Below are 23,311 nucleotides of genomic sequence, written 5' to 3' on the forward strand. Positions count from 1 at the left end.
CTCAGAGGGAGAACGACCATTGGACACTTACCGTGAGTGGTCCTTCTCCTCTGAGGACAGTAAGGCATCTGGGCCCTCTCACTGTCATCTTTCTTCCTGTTTTTACTATTCTTGTTCACTTTTTTTTCATATTCCGTGCTGAGAATTTCTTCCTGTTCTGCACTCTCCCATGATGGGACGATTCTTTCCTCTCTATCTTAGTTACAGGATAGAGTGATTATTCAATTGATATAATTGTTCACAGTTATGTTTTTTATAGGGCAAGGTTAGTTTTTCAGGCTGCAAGACTGCTTTCGGAGTCCCAGAACTGGAGATGGGATATTCCAAAGGCACCAACGGGGGGGGGGGAATCTACTTCCTGCCTCTCTATTGGCACGGTGGGAATAACCCATGCAGATGTCCTCCTGTCCTCAGAGGAGAAGGACCACTCACGGTAAGTGTCCAATGGTCGTTCTTAGGTACTGACATCTGCTTCTGGGTAAGGTAGTGGAAAGGGTGGTGGCAACACAGCTCCAGGCTTTTTTGGAGGATGCTAACATCCCGGATCCCTTCCAGACCAGCTTTTGCTCTGGTCATGGGATGAAGATGGTTCTGGTTGCCTTGGTGGATGACCTCTAGAGACATCTGGATAGAGGTGGTTCGGCACTGGTGATTCTTCTTGATCTGTCAGCAGCGTTCGATATGGTTTACCAGGAACTGTTGGCCCACTGCTTCACCGATGTGGGATTGGCCTTACAGTGGCTGGCCTCCTTTCTCCAAGACCAGGGGCAGAGGGTGGCACTTGGAGGGGAGTTGTCTCAGTGGCACTCACTTGGATGTGGTGTGCTGCAGGGAGCGATTCTCTCCCCAATGTTATTTAACATTTATATGCACCCCCTTGCCCAGATTATTTGGAGGTGTGGGCTGGGTTGTCACCAATATGCAGATGACACCCATCTCTGTCTGCTGATGGACGATCGCCCAGACCCTGCCCCTGAACATCTGGACAGGACGTTGTAAGCCGTGGCTGGATGGTTAAACCAGACTGAAATTGAATTCGTCAAAGACAGAGATCCTGCACTTGGGTCATGGGGGACTGGGGTTGGATATTGGGACCCCAGGCTTTGACGGGACTCGTTGGTGCTAACACCAAAGGTAAAGAGCTTAGGGGTGTTTCTGGATGCCTCACTGACTGTGGGGGCCTGGGTCACCCCCATTGCCAGGTCTGCCTTTTTTCATCTGAGGCAGATCAGGTAGTTGGCTCCATACCTCCCTCCTCCCCCCAGTGATCTGGCTGGGGTGACCTATGCAACGGTCACTTCCAGACTTAGATTATTGTAATTCTCTCTGTGTGGGGCTTCCCTTGACTTTGCTCCGGAAGTTGAAGCTAGTGCAGAATGCAGAGGCGTGGGTGTTGATGTCGCTGCCTGTGCTGTTACATATCTACCCGGTGCTACATGACCTGCATTGGCTGCCTATTGAATACCAGATCCATTTAAAGGTGTTGGTGCCAGGGGCCTGCATATTTTTGAGACCGCTTCTCTCCATATAAGCCCTGTAGAATGTTGTGTTTTCCAAACTGGTATCTCCTAGTACTCCCTGGCTCTAGGGATGACCGACTTGCCCCTGCCTGGTGGAATAAGCTACCTTATGAGATCAGGGCCCTACAGGACCTGTTACAGTTCTGCAGGGCCTGCAAGACAGAGCTCTTTTCCTGGGCCTTTAGTTGAGGCAGCGGGCATCCACTTCGATCTGTCCTCCCCTCCAGTGACCACAGATCGTAGAAGCTGAATTGGGACCACAATATTATCTGTTGGGGCGTGTTGTTGTTTTGGTGTTGCGTTGCTGATTTTATTGATTTTAATGGATTGTTATAAAATGTTTTAATTGTAAATCTGCACTAATTGCAGACCTATATGTTGGTACCTGCCCTGAGCCTACGGTGTAGGGAGGGCAGGATATCTCTCCTATATAATCTGTTTTGGGGTGGCGAAGTTCCATGCTCGGCAAAATCAGTTGGCTCCCTCAGCTGCCAATCAGAATGCACTGCCTGCATTGTCTGGCTGCCTTGCCTCAGTCCCACCCACAGAGGCGGCCGCCAGAGTCTCGGTGTCCTCTGAGCCAACCAACAGGATGGATGCTCCGGGGGCCAGAGGGTGAGCAGGCCGGCTGGGAGACGGGGGGAAGCGGAGCAAAAGGCCAGAAAAGTAAAGAAACCTGGCCAGGGAGAGAACTGCTGCCCAATGAGCTCCCTGTGGTGCTCATTTGCCCCACCTAAACACTTTTCCTTGCACTGAAGGGGTTCCCCCCAAAATCCCCCCTGCCCGCAGTCTCATGCCAGGCCTCCACCGCCTTCTCGGGCTTCGCGTCTGTGACCTGGCAGGGAGAAGCCCCACACCTGTGAAGCAGCCAGTTCTCGGGCAGCCGGCCAGAGGCAGGGCCCATGGGGTACTTGGAACCCGAGGGCTGGCCGGGTGACTTCACACAGGGAAGCACCCCGAGGGAGCTCCATCTGGCCCACCCTGGGGCACCCAAGCCACGTCGCTGGCCGGCCTAGGAGAGGCCGGGCCTGGCGGTGCAGAAGCCCCGGCAGAGGCCAGCTGATGGGCAGGCGTCGTCCTGTGTGAGGGAGCGGAAGACGGTGGCGGCGGCGCCTCAGCTGAGCCCTGCTGCGTTTTGGCTCCTCTGTCTCCCTCATGCATGGCCCTGAGGAGGAGAAAGCCGCTGCCTCTTCCCGCCTGCCCAAGCCACTGAGCCGGTCCCTGGCCCATTTCCACAAACTCTCTGCGGCGTGGGCTGCCTGTGCTGAGGCACCAGCGGACTCTGAAGCCGCCAAGGGCGGGCTGGCTGCTGCTGCGGCAGGAGGCCACCTCTCTGCCACCCACTCTGTCGTCATCTGGCTTGGCCGAAGTGACTCTGCCCCCACTCTGCGCCGGGCCCCACTGCCACCACCAGCACCACCACCACACCCAACACAAGGCCTCCCCGATGCAGAGACGCTGCTGCGCCTACCGCCTCCAGCTGCTTGACCCCGGGGGTGGGAGCTGCAACACGGGCAGTGGCAGCAGAGGGGTGCTGCTTTACCGGCAGTTGGGCGTGGAGGCTGAGGACACTGCCGCCCCTTCTTCTGGCAAGGGAGGGGGCGAGCCAGCTAAAGCCTTAACCCCGCATAATGCAAGACCCAGCCCTGCGTCCAACGGTGCTTTGACCCATGTTGCTCGCCCGCAACTGCCAGAGGCGGGGGTTCAGGCGACTACTGCAGCCCGCCGCACTCCCCCAGGGCCTCTTCCTAGGGCTCGTTCCATTTCTTTCCGCAATGGGCTTTATTACTAGTAAGTCTAATAAAACAGAATAAAATAAATCTGCATTTTAAGCAATTAAGATTTCCCCCCATTTTGTGTTTAGTATATTGTTATATTAAATATATAATGTTAGCTTATCTTAAATCTATGTGTAATGACTTTGGCAGCAATCCCAAAGAGTTGCTTTCGTAAGTGCGGTGTCAGTTGCCATTGGGATTTCCCCCCTTACTACTTCAGCTCCCACAGCAGATGGGCAGGCTCCTTTGAAACCAGAATTGTGGCATGCCTTGGCAGCTTGTGCTGTGAAAACTACAGAGCTATTTTACCAATACATAAATGTAGAAAAGCCATAATTTGGTGTTGGTCATGCACTTGGATTGGAGGAAGGCCCAGATTCAGACCCTCACAACTTGAGTGGAAATTTATCAAATAGCAGGGCTAGAAAAAAACTTTGCTTGGGACCTTGAAGACTCACTGCCACTTATAATAATAGGTGTTACTAGGCTAGGTAGCTCAGTGTGCTTATTCAGTACAAGGCAGTTTCTTATTTCTTTACATAAATTGCTTTTTTGGAACCACAGCAATATGGGTACCTTATTAAAGAAGATCCTCCTGTATTTCTGTTTGGAGAGTACAAACGAAGTGGAAGGTCATGATATATCCTCCACGTGTGAGAGTGTTCAAATATATGTGAACAAAGGATGGTAGACATAAATCTTGGAAGAATATATGTGAACTGAAGGTTTGGCCATAGTTACTTTTTTGAGTATGATGATGTCTGCAGAATTTCAAAGGATTATGATAACTGGGTAGGAATAGCAGAGTATGTTTTGGAAGGTTGCTAAGGAATATAAGAGATTTCTTTACATCTGTTTGATCTCCTCCTAGTGTCCGGATGCAAGAAGGTTAGAGGGTTTGTCAAAACAGCTAGATTGGGATGTCCGAAAAATCCAGCGCTGGTTTCGTCATCGGAGGAACCAGGATAAACCACCCGTCTTCACAAAATTCTGTGAGAGCATGTAGGTTTCTGTGGAGTTAGGTTTTTATAGTTTCAATCATGCTTTATTTTCAAAGGAAGCATCTTTGAGTGAAGATGATGTTACAGTAATTTTGGAATAAAATTGGCTAATTGTAATATGCTCTTATTACTTTTTATGCTCCATTTAAATTTTTTATTTCATTTCTATTCTCAGTAGAGCAATTAGGATGTTTAGTTTTTGTTGGAAAAGCTCTTCAACCATGGTGGTGTAGCCCAGTAAGTTTTGTTCTACAGTGAACAGTTTGTGGGGAGGCATGACGTGTTCCCTGGCTCTTCTGATTGTGTCCCAAGCTCTCTCACCATTTGTTACCAACCTTATCTGAGTTGCTCATCAGTGCTAGTGGGCCATTGAGGCAACTGTCTTATTTATTTGCAGGCCTTTAATTTTTATAAAGTTATTTTTAAAATTATTTTCTAAAGCACTTACATGAATATTTCCTGAACTCACATTCTTTTTCAGTCCCACTTAAATTTATTTTCTTACCCTTTTTATGCATGGCCTCTATCACTATAGTATTTGAGCATCTTTGCCTTCCTGCCTGCTACTTCTATGGCTTCTACTTCTCTTCCCCAATGGCTTCTTCCCCAAGATACTTTCCTTAGGTGAGTGGGAGTCATTTGACCTGTATCCGCTCTAGATTGTGTTAATGGTATCTTTTTAATGTAGATCTGCCAGACTTCAGATTCCTGTGCGTGTCCCTTAGACTACAGAGCTGCCATGATGCATGCATATGTCACTTTCTCTAACCTGTGGCTAGCACACTTGTTTCTTTTGTAGCCATTCTTTAGGAATACTTTACAGACCTGGGGTATTGTTGTATGAAGTGTCTGAAATGCATTCATTTTAATAAACTGTATCAAAGAGCATGCTGTTGGCTAGCATACAATGCATGAAGTTCTGTGGATCTCAGACTGGAAATTCCATATATGAGGTGCCAGATTAGGTTCTAGTTCAAGTTAACTTTTGCTGTATTGCATATCAAGCTCTGTATGTGATTTATTTATTTTTTTGTCTGCTTTTTTCATTTTCAGGTGGAAGTTTACATTTTATATATTTATGTTTTCCTTCGGGCTCAGGGTTCTCTGGTCGGTGAGTATACTTTTCATTGCTCATCTCATTGAATATGCTGGTGGGATTAAGATGAGAGATCATTTGGCCCTTTGGTACTTCCCTGGCACTCCTGACTGGGTTCCCAATTCTCCATGTAATCACATCCATGCAGAACAGGAAAAGTAGCGTTTGTAACATGCTTCTTCACAGCGATGCTTCAGGTCAGACTCTTTCTGACCCCTGAACTGGACAGACTTGTTTCTGATCTACAGTACCGTCATTCTCTCTTTCTTGGGAAGGTCACTGATCCTTAGCTTTTGGGTAGTGTTTTTAAAAATTATGTGCAAGAACACCTCTTCCCCTGTGCACGAGAGAAAGCAGACTTTCATTTTTGTGAATCAAGGAACCAAGGAAATAAAATGAATCCTTTTTGAATCAGCACTGCTAGGGAAGGGAAAGACGTATTGCTGAAAAAGAACCACACACACAAAAGATTATTCTTTTTTCTCTTCCCCCACTGTAGTCACCCTGGTTTTGGGATACGCGACAATGCTGGTACAACTACCCTTTTCAGGTATGTCTTGTCTTTACTGATATGTGCTTGTGTGGTGCTTTATGAAGACACCTTGATATGAGTGGTGGAGATACTATATAATGCATTAAGGTGCTGCTTTCTGAAGTCCTCCAGATTTTTCATAATAACTTTGCTCCTAATACAGTAGTTTGCCCCAGAAGGCAAGTTTGCAAGGGCTAACCAAATCACCTTGAAGGACAGCAGCTCCCTTGCCTTGGAGAAGCTACCTCTATCAAAATAAATAGGGCATCCTGAATGGACATGTGCTCGTTCATGTGTTAGAGTACTATACAGAGTACAGAACCCTCGTATTGGTTGGAATATATCTATGTGTCCGTGCTGAAAGAAACTGAAACTTTCAGAGCAAATGGCATGCTATACAACCCATTAATGAACATGTCCTGCTATCGTGGATTTGTCACTTGATTATGGGAGGTGATAGGAAGTCTTTGGATTAGAAGCTATTGGTGTAGAAGCTTCCAGTACTTTGAAGTTGGTACTTTAGGTATACAGTACTGTCTGTTACCATGAAGGAAGCTTTCAAAGCAGCTTTCTCTCTTCCCCCATCTCCTCATACACTACCTCAGACAGAAAAAAAAGGAAAAGACCAGGTCTGGTTTTCCAAACCTAACTCCCTAAAACTGCTGTCCCCTCCCTCTAACCAAGTAGTTGCATTCAAGATGCCCACAAGTGCAGCCTTCTCTCCATAGCCATTCAGTTACAGGAGCAAGAAAAGGTCAAGTCTCTATACTGACCTTTCTTCTAAGTGCAGACCCAGCTCTGGTCTTGTGGTCACAATATGAATGGATGGGAAACCAATGCCAAATAAATAATAAGATCTACTGAAGAGCCATCCAGTCATAGAAATATGGTCTCTGTGTTTCTGTATTCTCCAGTTGTTAATAACATTGCCCATCATTCATAGTTAGAGGCTTGAATACAGTATTTTACTTCCAGATTTCTTTACTTCGTTGAACCTTGTAATTTCTTTCCTGATCTGTCTTTTGAAATTAGGATACATAGTTAGTCTTCCTTTAGAAGAAGTTGGCAAGTAGTCTGACACTGTGTACCTTTTTTTCCTGGGCTTTGTTGATTACTAGCTGATGGCCTGTCAAGTTCGAGAGGCAGGAATGAAATGAAGTGTTCCAGTCTTTCCTGCAGCAGCACTCTTCTTTCTCTCTTCCCCCATCTTCTCATACACTACCTCAGACAGAAGAAAGGAAAAGGCCAGGTCTGGTTTTCCAAACCTAACCCTCTAAAACTGCCTCTAACCAAGTAGTCGCATTCAAGGTGCCCACAAGTGCAGCCTTCTCTTCATAGCCATTCATTTACAGGATCAAGAAAAGGCACCTGTTTGTAGATATGATCGGGATGGGAGCTAGACTTTCCCTGTGCCCAGGGTAAACTGATCTCACTGTTCAAAGCAGGATTTGTTCCTGCAAGAATTGCATCCCAGTGGCTCTTCCCACTGAAGTTGCCCATAGTGGGAACTACATCATCACTTTTCTCTGTCTTCATGCCCCTTGGCTTCTGTTTCTTGATTAAATAAATTGCTGGGAACTGTTTTTATATACATATCAGTACTGGATGATTAAGTCAATTTTCTATAAGGTGGGGAAAAAACCTACTTAGAAAAGCTGGATAACCCTGTTAATCAAGTTTTTTTCTTCTGTTTTTCAGCCTCTAATTTCCGGACTTTATTACTATTATATCATACAGCTGGCCTTTTACTGGTCACTTGTGTTTTCACAGTTTACAGATGTTAGGCGAAAGGTAAGAGCAGAAGCCTTGTGTTCATTCCCCTTGCTTTTTAATGAGAAGGCTCAATCAGTGCCTAGCAATAAAATGACTGATTTGTATCTTTGATTAGAAGTCTGGCATCAAAATGCAAACTTGTGATGTGTGAACTGTGCTCCTGAGATGCTCCTGAGATGCTGAATCACCTCCACGTTAACATTTGGTAGTGGAGATGGGGGACTAAGGGCCACTCTACACATAACACTCCACACATGATTAGAGAATGATTCTTAAGTGTGATCTTTGACGTTGTAGGATAGTGTCTCTGGGTACCTGTTCAGATAGTCCTTTGCAAATAGAGGTACCTAACAAAATTGTGATTTGGATGCCTTGATAGTGTAATCTTGCTGATTTAATAGCTGTGTGTTAAGAGATTTCTCATTTTGAGGGGTGGGGGAAGAACTGTTTGTTCCTCTTGATCACTGGAAGCTGCTGAATCCCATGTCTGCTTGGCCATACATTCCAGGAATAAATATTTTATTGTTCAACACCCAAGGCTGGATTGCATGTATGCCATATGTATCGTCTGAATGAGTTTCTGTGTCAAATAGTAAACAGTTCAGACCTTTGAGAAGAAATAAAAAGTAGGGTGGGCTACCACCCCAGAAATTATCATTTTCTGCTTCAGCAATAGAAACTGTGTGAAGGACAAATAAGTACCGATCTAGGTAGGAATCAGTTGCATCAAGAGTAAAATTGAGTTGGTGAATATATATAGCTTGAGAAGAGCACACAGCACAAATTGAGGCAGATCAAGCATTAACAGTATCTATAAGGGAAAGCATCTGGGGGCCTGGAATCCTTTGAAATAAAACTGTGCTGCTTGGTCTTGGGAAGAAGCCGATCTTGTTATCACTGGCTTATTAATCCTTGGTTGTCCCCCCACACACACATTTGAAATTCATTTGTCACTGGGTTTTCAGAGGGCAAGGACAAAGTTTCTAGAGCTCAAGGTCTAGTAGTGTTACCCCATCCTCACAAACACTTGAATATGTGTTCAGACTGTAATAGGGAATTAGTTTGCATGCTTGTGCCAGATCTTTTACCTAAAGAGGTGGTTGAGGGTAGAAAGTTTTCCGTAGGAAAAGGATGACAGAGACCTGATTTTAAAAGGAATATGGAGTTTATGGAGGAGTTGGTACAGTAGCTGGGGAGGAAAGGGCTTATCCTAAGGAAATACTACAAAATACCAAATCAAAGCACAGACAAATAGCATATTCCTTATGCTAACAATATAACAGCAACAACCAAAAATCAATCAGAGCTATTTTCAATTTGGAGCAGGAGTTACTTTTTGAGCTAAAGGGGTAAACGGTGGAAAATGGGGAATAGTACGGAGGAGAAGTGCAATCTATTGGGACAGAGGTGTCCAGTCTTCTAGATGTGAGGGCCTAAATAGCAGAGAGGAGCCAAGTGCCCGATCTCTGTGTGGTTTGGCAAATAAAGGGAGATAGATCAAGATGGGGAGCAAAGATATATCTCTCCTGATCTGCGTAGAAATCAGACTTTAAGAAAGGAGGGATCCAGTGTGTGTTGGGAGTCTCAGTTGCAGTTCAGTTTACTGGCTCTAAAGCTAGGCTAGTTATACTGTTTTTGACCCATAAGATAACATGGTTCTTTTTCAGGAAACAAAAGATTATGATAAATGATAAATTCAGATTGGTAGCCATGTTGGTCTGAAGCAGCAGAACAAAGTTTGAGTCCAGTGGCACCTTTAAGACAAAGCTCTGTATGTAGAACTCTGCAATAAAACTCAAAACCTTTTTTGGTTTCAGAAGAAAGTAAGGAAAAGGTTTTCCTTGCTTGAAAGCCAGTCGAATCCGACTCTAGGGGGTGGCGCTCACCTCAGTTTCCAAGCCAAAGAGCCAACATTGTCCGAAGACTTCTCTGTGGTCATGTGGCCGGCATGACTAAACACCAAGGCGCACAGAACACTGTTTCTTTCCCACCGAAGCGGTATCTATTTAATCTACTTGCAGTGTCTTGCTTTTGAACTGCTAGGTTGGCAGGAGCTGGGGCCAGAGACGGAGGCCTGTAGCTACAGTGGGGCATCTCGAGACCGGGCCCCCCAACTTACTGGCCAGGCCTCTGACTTTTTGCAAAGCCAGGTGGAGAGTGCCGCCACCAAGGAGCTCACAACCTCCCCACTATCAGCAGTGGGAGTGGCAGCCAAAAGGCAAGCAGGCACCGGCGGAGGGGACACATGTGTGCCTGCTCTGGCTCTCCCCATCCACCACTCAGCTGTAGTGAGGCCCAAGGCAGGCTCGCCAGGCTGGGCAGGCAGCTGGCCGGCCGGACAGTGCTGGCTGCCCTTCTTCCCTCCCTGGGTGACGGGTGAGGCAGTGAAGCTTGGTGCACTTGGCTGGGTTGGTGCACTGCTGTTGCTGTACACATGGCCCCAGGTGAGGCTGAGTGAATGGTTAGAGACCCCAGCAGGCCAACCTTGCACGAGTTGGGTTCCAGGGAGGGCAGTCGGGGGCTGGGGGTGGGGCATGCCACTTTTCCCTTAGTGGCACTTGGAGCTCTGTTTCAGGCTGTTTGGCAATGGGGGGCTCAACCCTTCACTATGCCTGTCCCTTGGTGGCTTGCATGAGAGACTGGGGTCTTGTATGGGGCGCTCCCAGGCTTGGGTGTGTGTGCGAAGGTGCCACCTGACTTATTTAAAAGCCCCCTGAACAAAAAGATCCTGGCTATGGGCCTGCAGAGATAGGAGCTCACTCCGTCGCGCGGCACTAGGGTCTTGAACTGCTGAGCTACAGACATTCTGGTCTGCAGCTCAGCGTCTTAACCTCTGAGCCACCGCAGCCCCTTAGCACTCCACAATTAAAAACATTAATAGCACATTTCAAAAAAGGAGGTTAGATGGCAAATACTAATTAATCCAGTTTCAAACTGCTGGCCACTTTGTGGGTGGGGGTGGGGGGCAAGGCAGATGACCAGCAGAAGGAGTGGAAAAGGGTGCCAGCCAGGTGGAAACTGTTCTATTCTATCCATAGTATCCAAAGGAGAACAAGACTTCCATTAGTATTACAGCTAATGTATTTAATAAATGGTAGAGAAAATGACACTTTGCTATTGGATTGGGCCAACTAGCATTAAATTTATACCATGGGCTATTAAGACATATGTGTACAAGGCAGGAAAAAAAGTTCTTTATTCTCCAAACAAAGGTTGGATTGGATATGTTAGGTTACAGATGGAATTTAAACAGAATCACAGTGTGTGACTTAATTGGGTTGAAAGAAAAGTGAGAAGTACTCTTCCTCGATTGTAAGGCTATTTCCTTCCTCTGTATGTGTGCATTTTGAAAATGTTGTGACCACTATTCTCATGGAAACTTAAAAGATCTTCCATCATATTTCATTGAGGGTGATCCAGCTTGCAGTCTTCCAGGAAATCTCAAGTATCATGAGAAATATTATAGTATTGTTAGATGCCCCAGGATAGTTACAGCCTGTGCAGGATATACATCTTCCTCCAAAGAAGCTGATAAAATCAACACCTGTCACTGAACAGGTTATTCTGCTGGTTGGCTGAGATATTGGAGAGAGTCAGAACAAATGTTGAAATCTATGACACATGGGCACAACCAGGTTGAGCTCCTTTCTTTCACTGGTCACTGAGGCTGATAGATTTTGGTCCCGGTCACACGGGCAGGAAAATGCGGGGGGGAAACGTGGCTGTTAGCCCCGGGGCTAAAAACCGCGCGGTTGCTTGATCAGACCTACCGATCGAGGTCCCATGGTAGGGGGGAGGTGCCGATCACTCCACTGTCCTGCGGCGCGGCAAAGAAACGGGGCGCGGGGCAAACGGGTTGGTTGTTTTTTTATTTAAACTCAAATGTGCGCATGCTCCCTTGGGTGCGTGTGCGCATCCGTGGAGATTTTGGAAAAAAAAAATTTTCCCGAGGGGACATGGACGGGCGCCGGAACTACCTCCAGAAACGCGATCACACGCCCGCCCTTGCCCCGTGGTTTCAGGAAACTAGTACCTCCGAGGTACTAGTTTTTTACTGCGCGTCTTCGGCGGGAAGCCTCGGTTGCGCCACGAGAGCCCAACGCTTCCCAGATGTGCCGGTGAGATCACGCCCGGAAACTCCGCCTATCTTCCGTCCCTCTAGCGTGCCTAATGCTCCATGTGACCGCAGCCCTAGATGATTATTTAATAATGTTTTAATCCTACTCTAGAAGAAAGCAGGCAAAACTACATACGTCTGCTTCCACATGGCGATGATTCTCATGTAACTTTCATTGCCAGCAGAGCATCCACAATGTAGTCCCCCCCCACTTTCCTTGTCTCAGATCCTCATGGCCACCATTCCCTCCTCAGAGAGGACGTTTTCAGGCTTTTGAAAACTGAGAGCTGATATATTACTATAATCTTATAATGAGGCAATCACTAGGTCCCCTGAATTCTCACCTTTCTTTATGTTTTAATAAAGTCACTAGCTCCTTTTATTATGGAGATATCAAGGGAGGGGAACATGTCTCTGCAGCAAAGGGGGATAGAGTTACTTTCATTTTTGAAATGAAAGGTGGAATTCAGAGGAAAAAATGTTATAACATTATAATGCTGCAGCAGTATGCTAGTTGCCCTTTTTTAGAAAAACACCACCACCCCAGTTTCAGGAGGAAATATGGAGGGGTGGTGGTGCCAATGTGGGAGGGACATGCAAAAATATGCACTTTCCTCTCCACATGGCTTATGAACCTCTCCAAAAAGATTGTACCAAACCAGGTTTTAGGAAGATCACAGGGAAGTGGAGGTAAGCACAGAAAGTAAATGATTAGGGGATATGAATGGGCACGGTCCCCCAAACAAACCTCAGTAAGAGCATGAACCAGGCCGGTTCGTGGTTTGCGAATCAGAGGTACGAGAGAACTTGTCTTCCACAATCCACCCACATGCCTCCAATTTTTTTTCATGGAGGTTCGTGGGAGACACGTTCTTGGGCTTCAAAGGCATTTAAATGCCTTCAGAGCTTGCTTCTGGGTCTGGCAGGCCGCCCAGAAGTGAGCTCCGAAGCCGCAGCCCCACCTGAGTGATTTTCAAATGCATTTAAATGCCTTTGGAGCTCACTTCTGGGTCGGGTCACCCAGCCTGAGCTCCCAGAGAAGGTGCCTGAGGCTTTTATAGGCCTTATATGCCCTTAAATGGCAGGGCCACTTCCAGGTGGGGCCTGCCCATATAAGGGCATTTAAGACCTATAAAAGCCTTCAGAGCCCACCCTGGGAGCTCCAAAGGCCTATAAAGGCCTTTTGAACTTACTTTGGTGGGGCCGCAGGCCAGTGCTCCAGTGGCATTTAAATGCCTTCAGGGCTCACTTCTGGGTGGGGCTGTTCTATGACAACAAACAACAAATTGGTTCAGGAAACAGAAAAGTTTAAGTTCATGGTTCGTTTAATCAAATGAACCCCATGAACCACAATTTTTCCAGTTTGTACCCATCCCTATTAGGGGATGGTGTTTGTGGAGATGCTCCAAAAAACCTATTCTGATTTGGAAAACCGTGTGTAAGCAACCTATTTTTACATAAAATGGGTAGGGATGGTAGTTTTTCTTGTACAGAACTATTTGTGACTGAAATAGTAGAGAATGAGATACATAATCTCATTGAAGTAGGAGTGCAAGGACTTGGATCTAGAATAGAGAATTGCAACATTTAATAAGCATACTCTTCCCATTTCTTGGCAATTCAATCCCCCTCTCCCTTTTCTATTTGAATATTTATTAGAGTTTGTATCCACATTGTCAGTAGTTTCTCATTTGGAAGAAAAAGCATAGGTTCCCATAAATGTTATTGATGTAGCAGTTTTGCTTCATTGTTAAGATGACAGCTTTGCAGATTTATACACCACTATTCAGTAACAAAAACTCTTCTGGATTCAAAATGATAAACTTCATACTGAAAAGATTTCATAAATGCTGGCTAAATCCAGATTATGCTGGGTGATATATAACATAATGCCCTTGGTCTCCATAGCCTCGTCATGCTTCTGTGTCTTCTTTCAGGATTTCCTAATGATGTTTGTCCACCATTTGGTTGCAGTTGGACTTATTAGCTTCTCTTACATTAACAACATGGTACGGGTAGGAAGCCTGGTTATATGCCTTCACGATGTAGCAGATTTCTGGTTAGAAGTGAGTACATCTGCTTCCATTTGGTTTATTGCCTTATTTGCTCTAATGAGTTTTCATCACCAGTCTCATTTGTATTCAAATGTCTTTCTAAAGTATATTTCCATATGTAGTCTCTATAAGAGAGAAGACATATGCCTTCGAGTTGTTATGATTGTGTGTAGAGTTAAAGATGGGTGCCTTCATCATAGTAACCAAGTTCTCACTTCCAGTAAATGTCCCTCTCTTCCAATACACAAACACTTTGAATGTTACTTATGTATTATAGAATAATCTGGTACCACTCATGCACTGAGAAAGGATCCTTCCCAAGCACTCCAAGTAGTATGGTTTGTTAAAGTGTGAGGCAGTCTTCTTTAGAGGTATTGTCACTAGTCTGGAGAGGTACAAACTCTTACCTGACAACAGGCTTTTTTGTGTCCTTTTGGGTTTTTTCCCCATGAGAACCCTAAAACATTTTTTTCCCCATGAGGACCCTAAACATTTTTTTCCCCATGAGGACCCTAAAACATGCCATCCTGTCCCTTCCTTTTCTAATGGTTTACCTAAATTTGTATTTTGTACAAAATGAATCCTGCCTACCATGTATCTTCAGTCTTGGAGCATTGGCTTTTGGAATGTGTTTTTTGTCTGATATAAGAGAATTAGGGATTTTGCCGCTTCTTCATGGGAGGGCAAATTACCTTTTGGAGGGGAACTGAGAGTGCTCCCAGTAGGTATTGAACACAAGACTGCCTTGGTGTTGCAAAGTTCTTTCCCCAAGCTGTAGCAAGATATGAAGAAATAAATGAATCTGAGTCTGGAGTCAGGTTACTAGGAATAGTTTAAGGACATTAGGTCGAATGGGTAGTTTCATTTAAGTAGGTATCTTTAATCTTAATTACATTCAAGGCTCAAATTCTTTCTTAAGAGAGACTATTATGACAAACAATATAACCACATGAAATGCAGGCTGTGTATCATAAACTTAACAAAACATTCAATGAGATTCAGTGATTGCTTAATTACATATGTCTAAAGATTCCCTAGCCTGAACAAAAATCTTATTTAAGGATTAGTCAGTGTTACTCAGTTACATATTGTTATGAATTCCCTAGCCCATCTTATTCAGTTACATATAAACAAAAATTCCCTTATCCAATCTTATTTATACAGCTTTATTTTTTTCTTCTTTTTGTAGCTTCTCAACTTCAGTAAGGTCATAATTCTATGCCTCTTGCCCTTAAAAGTAGAAAAGATTTCTTTTAAGTATCGCCAACTATAGTAAGTGTTTAGTGTAGTTAAGGATTCCTTAAGTTCTGTTTTATCTTCTTTCTGGGATGTTTTTTCTTTTGTAACTATTCCAGATTTTAGCAGACTTTTAGTAGATCTGTTATACTCCTTGTAGGTTAAATCCGCTTGAATGTAGTGTTGTTTTAGGTCTTGGCCAGTTTGGTATTTAAATTCCATTTCTTTGTGGATTAAGTCATCTTGGTTTAAGGATCCCAGGAGGTTGTAGAACTGGGGAAGAATATATAGGGAATATATGTAGGTTTAGAAAACTTGCTTTGTGTGTCTTGTCTCTTAGACCATAAAGTTGAGAGCAAGTCTTGTGTCTTTTTAGTTCATTTTTGTATAACTCATAGTTATTCCAGATGCACTAAATATAAGAATCATATTGCTTTAATGTTCTGCTTCCTAAATGATGGAATGTATTGTTTTGGCAGCAGGAGTTTTTCTAATGCTTCCCACTTTTTCTAGGCAGCAAAACTGGCCAATTATGCCAAGTATCAGCGATTTTGTGATTTGACCTTCATACTGTTTAGCGCCATCTTTATTTTTACTCGTTTGGGGATTTTTCCTATCTGGTAAGTATCTGGGGGTGAGAAAGTTCCTTACTGGGAGTAGTACACAGTCGATGGCCTGCACAAGGGATCTGGGGGAGAGTTAAGAGTCCATAGTGTCCAGAGCCCGAAGTGAGGTGTCTGTAACTTAGTAGTTATATTCCATAGAGGTCCTCAGTGATGGGAGTAATTGGAGGAGTGTGATGAGTAGGCACCTATTAAGGGGTCAGTTGTCTGATAAGCTACAAAGACAGTGATACAGGTGAGGAGATGGTAATACAGATAAGGACATGACCTGATGATCTCTTATTTTACTGTGACAAAATAGCTAAAGGTGACCTTAAATTAGATGACTTCAAAGTTGCTCAGTGCCATAGTAACCCCTTTGTACATCAAATGTAAAGAGAAAGAGAAATTCTCATTAATTTCCATTCTGGGTACGGATCCTACTTTCCCACAATTTTGAGTATATTTAACTTGGATCCTGTAGTAGTAGTTTCTTCATGTTTACCAAGGACATCACTTTTTTAGTGTGAAAAGCTTGCACACATGCAAGGTTCATTCTTTTGAATAAATTGTTGGCTAAATGTTGGTGTGTTTTCCTGACAGCGATCCTGTTTGCACTGCTGGAATTAATGTTCAGCTATACAGGCCCAGGGCTTAGTAAGAAGAGGTCTTGCAGGGAGACACAAGCACACCACCATAACATTTTGGAGTAAAAAAAGGCCACAGTATGTATTGATTGCAGACCAAGGAGCATTGGCAAAGCATGGAGGAGGATCCTGGGAAATCTAGCAACCTGCCTGCCACTTGATAAAATGTCCCTCAGCCTGCCTGCTGGGGAAAACCCAGGAGTGACAAATATTAGTGGTATCATAAGGGCAGCTGCCGCTGAGTGGTACCATTTGACACCTGTGGTGAGCCTGGGCACAGACCCCGAGCTGGGCATACCACATGAAGGCTCAAGCCCCCAGATTTCTTAAGGGGCGGGGAGTGGACATGCAGGCCCATCTTCCCAAAAGGATCTGCCCAGATGCACAGAACTGCCCAGCTGTGATAATAAAAATATAATAAAAATATACATACACAGAACAAAGGGGGGGTGGAATCCGAGAAAAACCTTGCTGCCAGAGCTACCAGGCAGTGTGGCTTAAAAAGAACTGGGGGGCTCTACATTACCCCTGAGTATAGCCTGCCAAAACTTCCCACTCTTAACCAGGCCGGCATGGTGGTCTGGGGCTCCTGCTTTTGCTGGCCATTATGCAAAGGCCTCCTTCAGACCCCTCCTGCCCCTGTGCTGCAGTCTTGGCCGTCTTCAGGTAAGTCTCGTCTGTTTGTTGTTTTTGTAAACTATACCCAGCCTTGGTTCATTCTCACTGGAGGGGTATTGTCACTGATTCCTCCTTCTGATATGCAGGTGATAGTATTCTAAGGGAAAACACCATAAAGTGGCTTCTGCATAGCTTTTCTTTAGCAGGTGGGTCGCCTCATGCTTACACAACCTCTCCAGAAAGTCTGATGAACTTCTTGCTCTTTCTCCAGTCTTCTCCGTCCCTATTACTACCTGCACCTTTTTCTGCTGCCGCTTCTGCTGTGTGCCCCAGCGTTGGCTGTCATGATTCACTGACGATGCATATACCATGAGCACAAAGTGCAAGCAGCAGCCCACAGGGCAGCAGGGATTTGTGTATGTATGTGCATTCTACTACACCCTAAATGTAGCTAATGTTAGGTTGATATTCATGCTGCTGCTGGGATATTTGCATTGTTGTAAGAGGGGACCTTACATTTCTTAAGACCTTCCCTGAAACATAGCTATTAAGAAATCTCAGGTTAGAATGGGAAAAAAATCAAGTGTTCCTAGTTGGTGCAGGGTCCTTAGGCCCCTAAGGGCCACTACACAATGAAGCTCTGATGATCGCTCCAGAGGACCAATTTAATGATATGGTAGCTTATGTTTGTTGGATTCAAGTTGAGAGTTTGAAAGTATTAGAAATTTGGCAGCTAGAACTATGGGGTCTTAGCTTTGCATTTTGCTGTCCCAATTTATCTGTGCTATCTTCTTCGTGGTCTCTTGTGCATCACACCTATGGGATCCAGTGCGCCTGCGCTGGATCCCATAGGTGTGACTGCACAGATGACCACTCGAAGATCATCAGTTACAGGTAAGCAACCTGTTTTTCATCCAGTAGAAAGCCACCTTGGTCTTGGTAGACTCATTTCATCCCCAAACTTGCTACTAAACATAGTGTTTAAGTGTTTACTTATCCCTTGCACTGAGGATGAGGAGCCGTGCTTGCGGCTTTCTTAGTCCTTCCTGCCCTTGATTTCTTGCTTCTGGGTAGTATATCTTAATTTCTTCTCTATTTGCAAAATGCTTTGAGAAGTGAATATGTCTCTGAGCTGCTCATTCATGCCATCCTCAGATCTGATTAACGGGTTTTCCCTGAAGCAAAGGAAGACTGGTACGTTTTCCGCCGGGACGGTTCTCCCCGTGCCTGGACTTGTATTCCTCTGCTGCTTTCCCTCGTTTCCACAGATGTATTTGCAGTCCCAGGTGCAAAAATGCAGTTTGTCCCCACAGCATCAGACTTCCCCGTTTCCTGGAATTCCCATGCTGTGCTGCAAGAGGGGGCAAACTGCGATTGGGACTGCAAATACATCTGCGGAAATGAGGGAAAGCAGCGGAGGAATATAAGCGCAGGCGCGGGGAGAACTGTCCCTGTGGAAAACGTCTTTGAAGTAAGAAATGCCTTGAGATGTCACCTTGCTCCTTTCAGAGGAGCACTAAGTAAACAAATCCTCTTTGGCTGACTCCACTTGCCATGATTGCGCCATGGTAATCTGCCTGTATTGTTGTGTCACTCAGCAAACTGTTGCTGTGCATTAAGAGAATTGGTAAATCTTTAATGTAGTTTCCACTGGCCTTATTGTAATTCCTCGGTTTCTTGGGGGGACCAGTTTATCTCAGATTACACTGGGAGGTGACTTTGTTCTTCCACTGGGTGCATGTTGTGTAATGCCATACTGCACTCCTGAAATTGCAGTCAATTGCTTCATATATAAGCCTTTCTCCCTTTCGAAATGGGAAGGTCCCTTATCTGAAATTAAGAAGGCAGCCTGATAATGAAGACCAGAAGGAGTGCATCAGCTGGCTCTAAATGATGCCAGTTATAAGTGCTCTCTGAATATCATCTGTTTTTTTTTAAAGTCTCCCTTATTCCACGTCTAGGTTTTTCTCAGCTATAGCAAGGGGTAAATAATGTTTTATTGATAAACATAACAGATTTAAAACACGGCCTACTTTCATGGCTTGGAAGATGACAGATTAAAGGAGGAAGAAAGCAGAGACAACAGGATGTTGTTGATGTTGGGCAGCATTTTTCTGAGCACTAGTTTCTGTATGACATGAGAAAATGTGTCTGGGGCTCAGCATGTCTCACCATGATTCTATGCAGGAAACATTTTTAAAAGCCTTAAATTTCTGAGTCCAATCTATCTAAATGGTGCTTCTCAATGAACTTGTGCATCTCTAAAATTGTCCTTTTGAAATAAACTCTGAATTCAACCCCTTTACAACAGCTGAAAGCAAAACTTCTCAGAAAATACAATAACCCTGTAACAAAACTGGAACCTGAGCAAACCATGCATGGTTTATAAAAATATGCTCTTGTTGGAGAAATGTCTTCAGATTTAATGTTACCAACTTGAATAAGCTGTGGGTCGCATGGAATAATTTCAGATTCTACCAGCAATTCACTGAAATCATCATGGCTGTTGAATGGAATTAGGATGGGATGGGAGGCTGAGGGGTCCATGATCAGATCTTTCTGGAGTTGTTTTTTTTTTTAATTAAATTGCAGCTTTGTGTAATCCTGGTTCAAATGATGGCTGCATGGTGGGGGAAGGTTAATGCCCCTTCTCTAGCACTTGAGACTCTGTAATGGAGAGGGCACACTATTTGTATGTCATTTAGAAAGGGGATGAATTGGTGAGTATTTCATCCCTTGGCTCAACCGTGGTATACAAAAACTGTGGGACAGTATTAGTGAAAAGCCTCTGCCATTTCAGGAATGTCTGTTCAAATGCTGGGATCCCTAAGTTTGGAGGCATCAACATTGTGTGAAGGACAAACTTAATATTCTTTCCATGTTACAGTCAGTTTGGTTCCCAGTGAGAAGCTGGGAGTTGTGACAAATGAGCAAACCAGCTAATGTAACAAGCTATACCTTTCTTTGTTTTGCAGGATACTTAATACAACACTGTTTGAAAGCTGGGAACTGATTGGCCCTTACCCATCATGGTGGCTGTTCAATGGGCTTCTTATACTCTTACAAATTCTACATGTTATCTGGTCTTATTTCATCATCCGCGTTGCCTACAAGGCTCTAGCACGAGGAAAGGTATGGCTGGCTAGTTAGATTTTGCTTTTTTCTTAATCCCCAAGATCTCTCTGTCATGGCTTTTAATCTTCTGAATAGGTTCACAAATGCCACTGGTTCTAAAGAAGGGAGGGCTTATGACAGTGATTTGTGACTTCTGTTACAGTTTTCTTGTTATGGCTCTGTGCCTTTTTTGTACCAATAAAATTCAGGTTCTACCTCTACAGTAAATTGCATAAATCAAGTTAAGTGCATAATTTACTTGCTTCCAAAATTAAGAATTTCACATCAGTTTATCTAATTCTTAAGGGGCCCCCATCTATAGACACTTAAGTCTGGAGATTGTAGCTATGAACATACAAGACCGATCTTTCTACAAAACGTCAGAAATCTCCAGGTTTGTAGAAAAGTCTGAAATCTTAAAAAATAATCAAAAAAGTGTTGGGGGTTAAACCCACCTCCACAATAATAGAAGCAGCACCTGTAACTTTAAGAAACAAATGCCCTCTACAGTGGCCATTGTGGGGGTTACTAGGCAGCGACAAGAATATTGCCAGCCTTCAAGTCTTGAAGCAGGATTCAATAGAACTAGTAATAATGTTAATATATTGGACAAATACAATGTGTGTGGTACATGAATATAATCACTGCACAATAAAGCACAATAATTCTAGATATGAATCTTCTGATACACAATGAAATATTCTGAATAATTATCTTTCCAAAATAATTCTCTTCAACAAAGAATTCGGACATTGAAGACTTCATTTCGATAATCTTCCTCAAGAAAATTATTATAAATATTTCAAAGGCATAAGTTTCCTGAAAACTGTACTTTCAGACTAGTAATGTAGAAGGAACTGCCCTTCCAGGGTATTCAAAGAGGTTTGCAGTGACAATTATATTACTATTGATGGGCCACCAGTGACACTTTTTAGAAACCACTCTGTATTAATGCTGAGCTGGTCTTGAGAAAGATTATCGAAACAAAGTATTCAATATCCAGATTCTTTGTTGGAAAAAACTATTTTGGAAAGAGAATTTTTTGGAATATTACATTGTATATCAGAAGATTCATATTTAGAATTACTGTGCTTTGTACAATTATTATATTCATGTACTGCCCACATTGTATCTGTCCAATATATTAACATAGTTACCAGTTCTATTGTGTCCTGCTTCACAGCTCTTTCCCATTGTTGTTACTACTATACTGCTGTGTGATCTCCTTTTTTGTTTAGCCTTCAAGCTTTGTCAGGAAAAGGCAGGGTGAGGGGGCAGGGCAATTTCCAGGCCTGTTTTGGTGTAGTGGTTAGAGTTTTAGATGAGGTTTGGGAGACCCAGGTTTGAATCCCCATTCTACCATGGAAGCTTATTGGATGATCTAGGGCCAGTCCCACACTCCCCACCTAACATAGCTCTCACTAGTATTCTGAAGAAAAAATGGAGGACAGGAGAATGATGTAAATGAAATATAAAAGATAGGTTGACTGGTTTGGAAAGAGAGGAGGAAGCAGGGAAAGGGAGAGGATATGGGGCTGCCAGGAGGAAGGAAAGGGGAAATAGTGTGGGAGGAAATGCAGGGAGAAATTTCATGGAAGGACTTGCATGGGAGGCAAGTAGAAAACAAAAGGCACAGAAAGTGAAGCAACTTGCCTGCTAGATTGGGAGAGGGACATGGCTCTCTTCAGAGTATCGAAGTCCCATCCACTGACTCCTAGAAGCTCTGCCCATCCCCCTTTTACTTCTTGAGCTGCTCCACACTTTGTAGACTTACTTAAGCTGCATAGATGTCTTTCTCACAGCCAGAAACATTAAGGTACAGCTTAAACCAGTCAGCAGTTATGCACATTGCAGAGGTCTGGCTGCCCAGTGAGATGAGCTTAAGCTTGTCACATGTTCAGCATTCTCTCTGCCGGAGCACATGGGATGCTTGACTGAAGTCAGGATTCTGGCGCTAGTATATAGCTTTACAGAGCTACCAGACAACCCTGACTGGGGTGAACAAGCTATCAGGAGAGCTATGCTTACCAAAACAACACTCTGTGCTAAAGGACTGAATCGTGTCACCTGTAAAAATGATCCAATTAGTTATTCAGAATGTCTTTTGCTTGTCACGGGGAGGTGTTACGGTGCTATATAGGACTACACAAAACTATGGAAGCTTCTCTTCTTGAAAATCATACTCAGGTACCTCTTTTGTGGATTCTTCCATAGATTTACGGCCAGCCAGAAGTATTTTTGAAAATATGTAAATAGAAAAGGAGAGATGTTTGTACTGTCAAAATCTTTGTCATTGCAGCGTCCTCCTAGTCCTGGTTAATGAAAACTGAAACACCATGACATATTGGTGGAGTGTTGCATTTTTTGAAAAAAAAACGTTGCGGGTTCAAGGCAAGGATATCCTGAAATGAGGATGCTGTGTTGTAATTATTTAGCCTATTGAGACAGGATGTGCTCATGTTCTTTCTGCAGTCAGTTCTGTCCAGTGTGCTACTCTGGGGAAGTTCTACTATACTCTGCTAACTACCATAAATGGCAGTCTTTAGCACTAGAGGTACTGAATTGATCTGGGGGAAATTGTTATTTTCTGACTAGAATCCTGCTAGAAAACTTTATCAGAACACCAAAAGACCTAAAGCATCTTGCTTTGAACTTCTTTGCAGAGATTATTGTTGGGGACTTTCTCTGTAGTACCACTGAGTTAAATCTTGAGATCTGCTTTTGCATATATAGAAGCTGCTAACTTGAGGAACTTTGGAAGCATACTCCATTGAGAGCACTAGACTGCTGTTTTGTTTTGTTTTTCCCCTAAGGAAAATGGATGAGAGAAGAAAGATTCCTTGTTAGTAGTCAAATTAGTTCTTCATACCTCAAAGTAGAATGTTTGCTTAGCCTGAGGGAAACATGCTCTTTTCTGTGTGGAAGGTTTGGTGGGGTGAGAAGGAAAACTTTAATGTAGGAAATAAGCAAGGGTCTCCTGTTCATACAGCACTGTTTGTAAAAATGTGTGTTTACAAAAAATAAATGAATCTGAATTATTTACATTTCTCTTTTTTGCAAACACACATTTTTACAAACAATTCTGTAGGATTGGCTTTGATCCCACCAAACATATCCATTGGCTAAAGGATTTCTGCCCAGACCTAGATTGCCCAGGGTAGTCCAGCCCTGTTTAGATTACCAGCTCTGGGTAGGGAAATACCTGGAGATTTTTATTTTTTTT

At 43.9% G+C, this 23,311-nt stretch overlaps 1 protein-coding gene across 1 annotated transcript in view; it reads left to right on the forward strand.

Moving 5' to 3' along the window:
* Positions 1–23,311, forward strand: part of CERS5 (ceramide synthase 5) — a 69,815-nt gene that overhangs the window by 39,413 nt on the left and 7,091 nt on the right. The window contains exons 3-9 of the mRNA XM_015425624.1: positions 4,170–4,300; positions 5,353–5,410; positions 5,895–5,945; positions 7,626–7,718; positions 13,755–13,883; positions 15,621–15,727; positions 19,950–20,106. Of these exons, the coding sequence (XP_015281110.1) occupies positions 4,170–4,300; positions 5,353–5,410; positions 5,895–5,945; positions 7,626–7,718; positions 13,755–13,883; positions 15,621–15,727; positions 19,950–20,106 (726 nt within the window). The remainder of the gene's footprint in view (positions 1–4,169; positions 4,301–5,352; positions 5,411–5,894; positions 5,946–7,625; positions 7,719–13,754; positions 13,884–15,620; positions 15,728–19,949; positions 20,107–23,311) is intronic.

Source organism: Gekko japonicus, unplaced genomic scaffold (genome assembly GCF_001447785.1).
Source record: "Gekko japonicus isolate JY-2015 unplaced genomic scaffold, Gekko_japonicus_V1.1 scaffold990, whole genome shotgun sequence".
Taxonomy (NCBI): Eukaryota; Metazoa; Chordata; class Lepidosauria; order Squamata; family Gekkonidae; genus Gekko; species Gekko japonicus.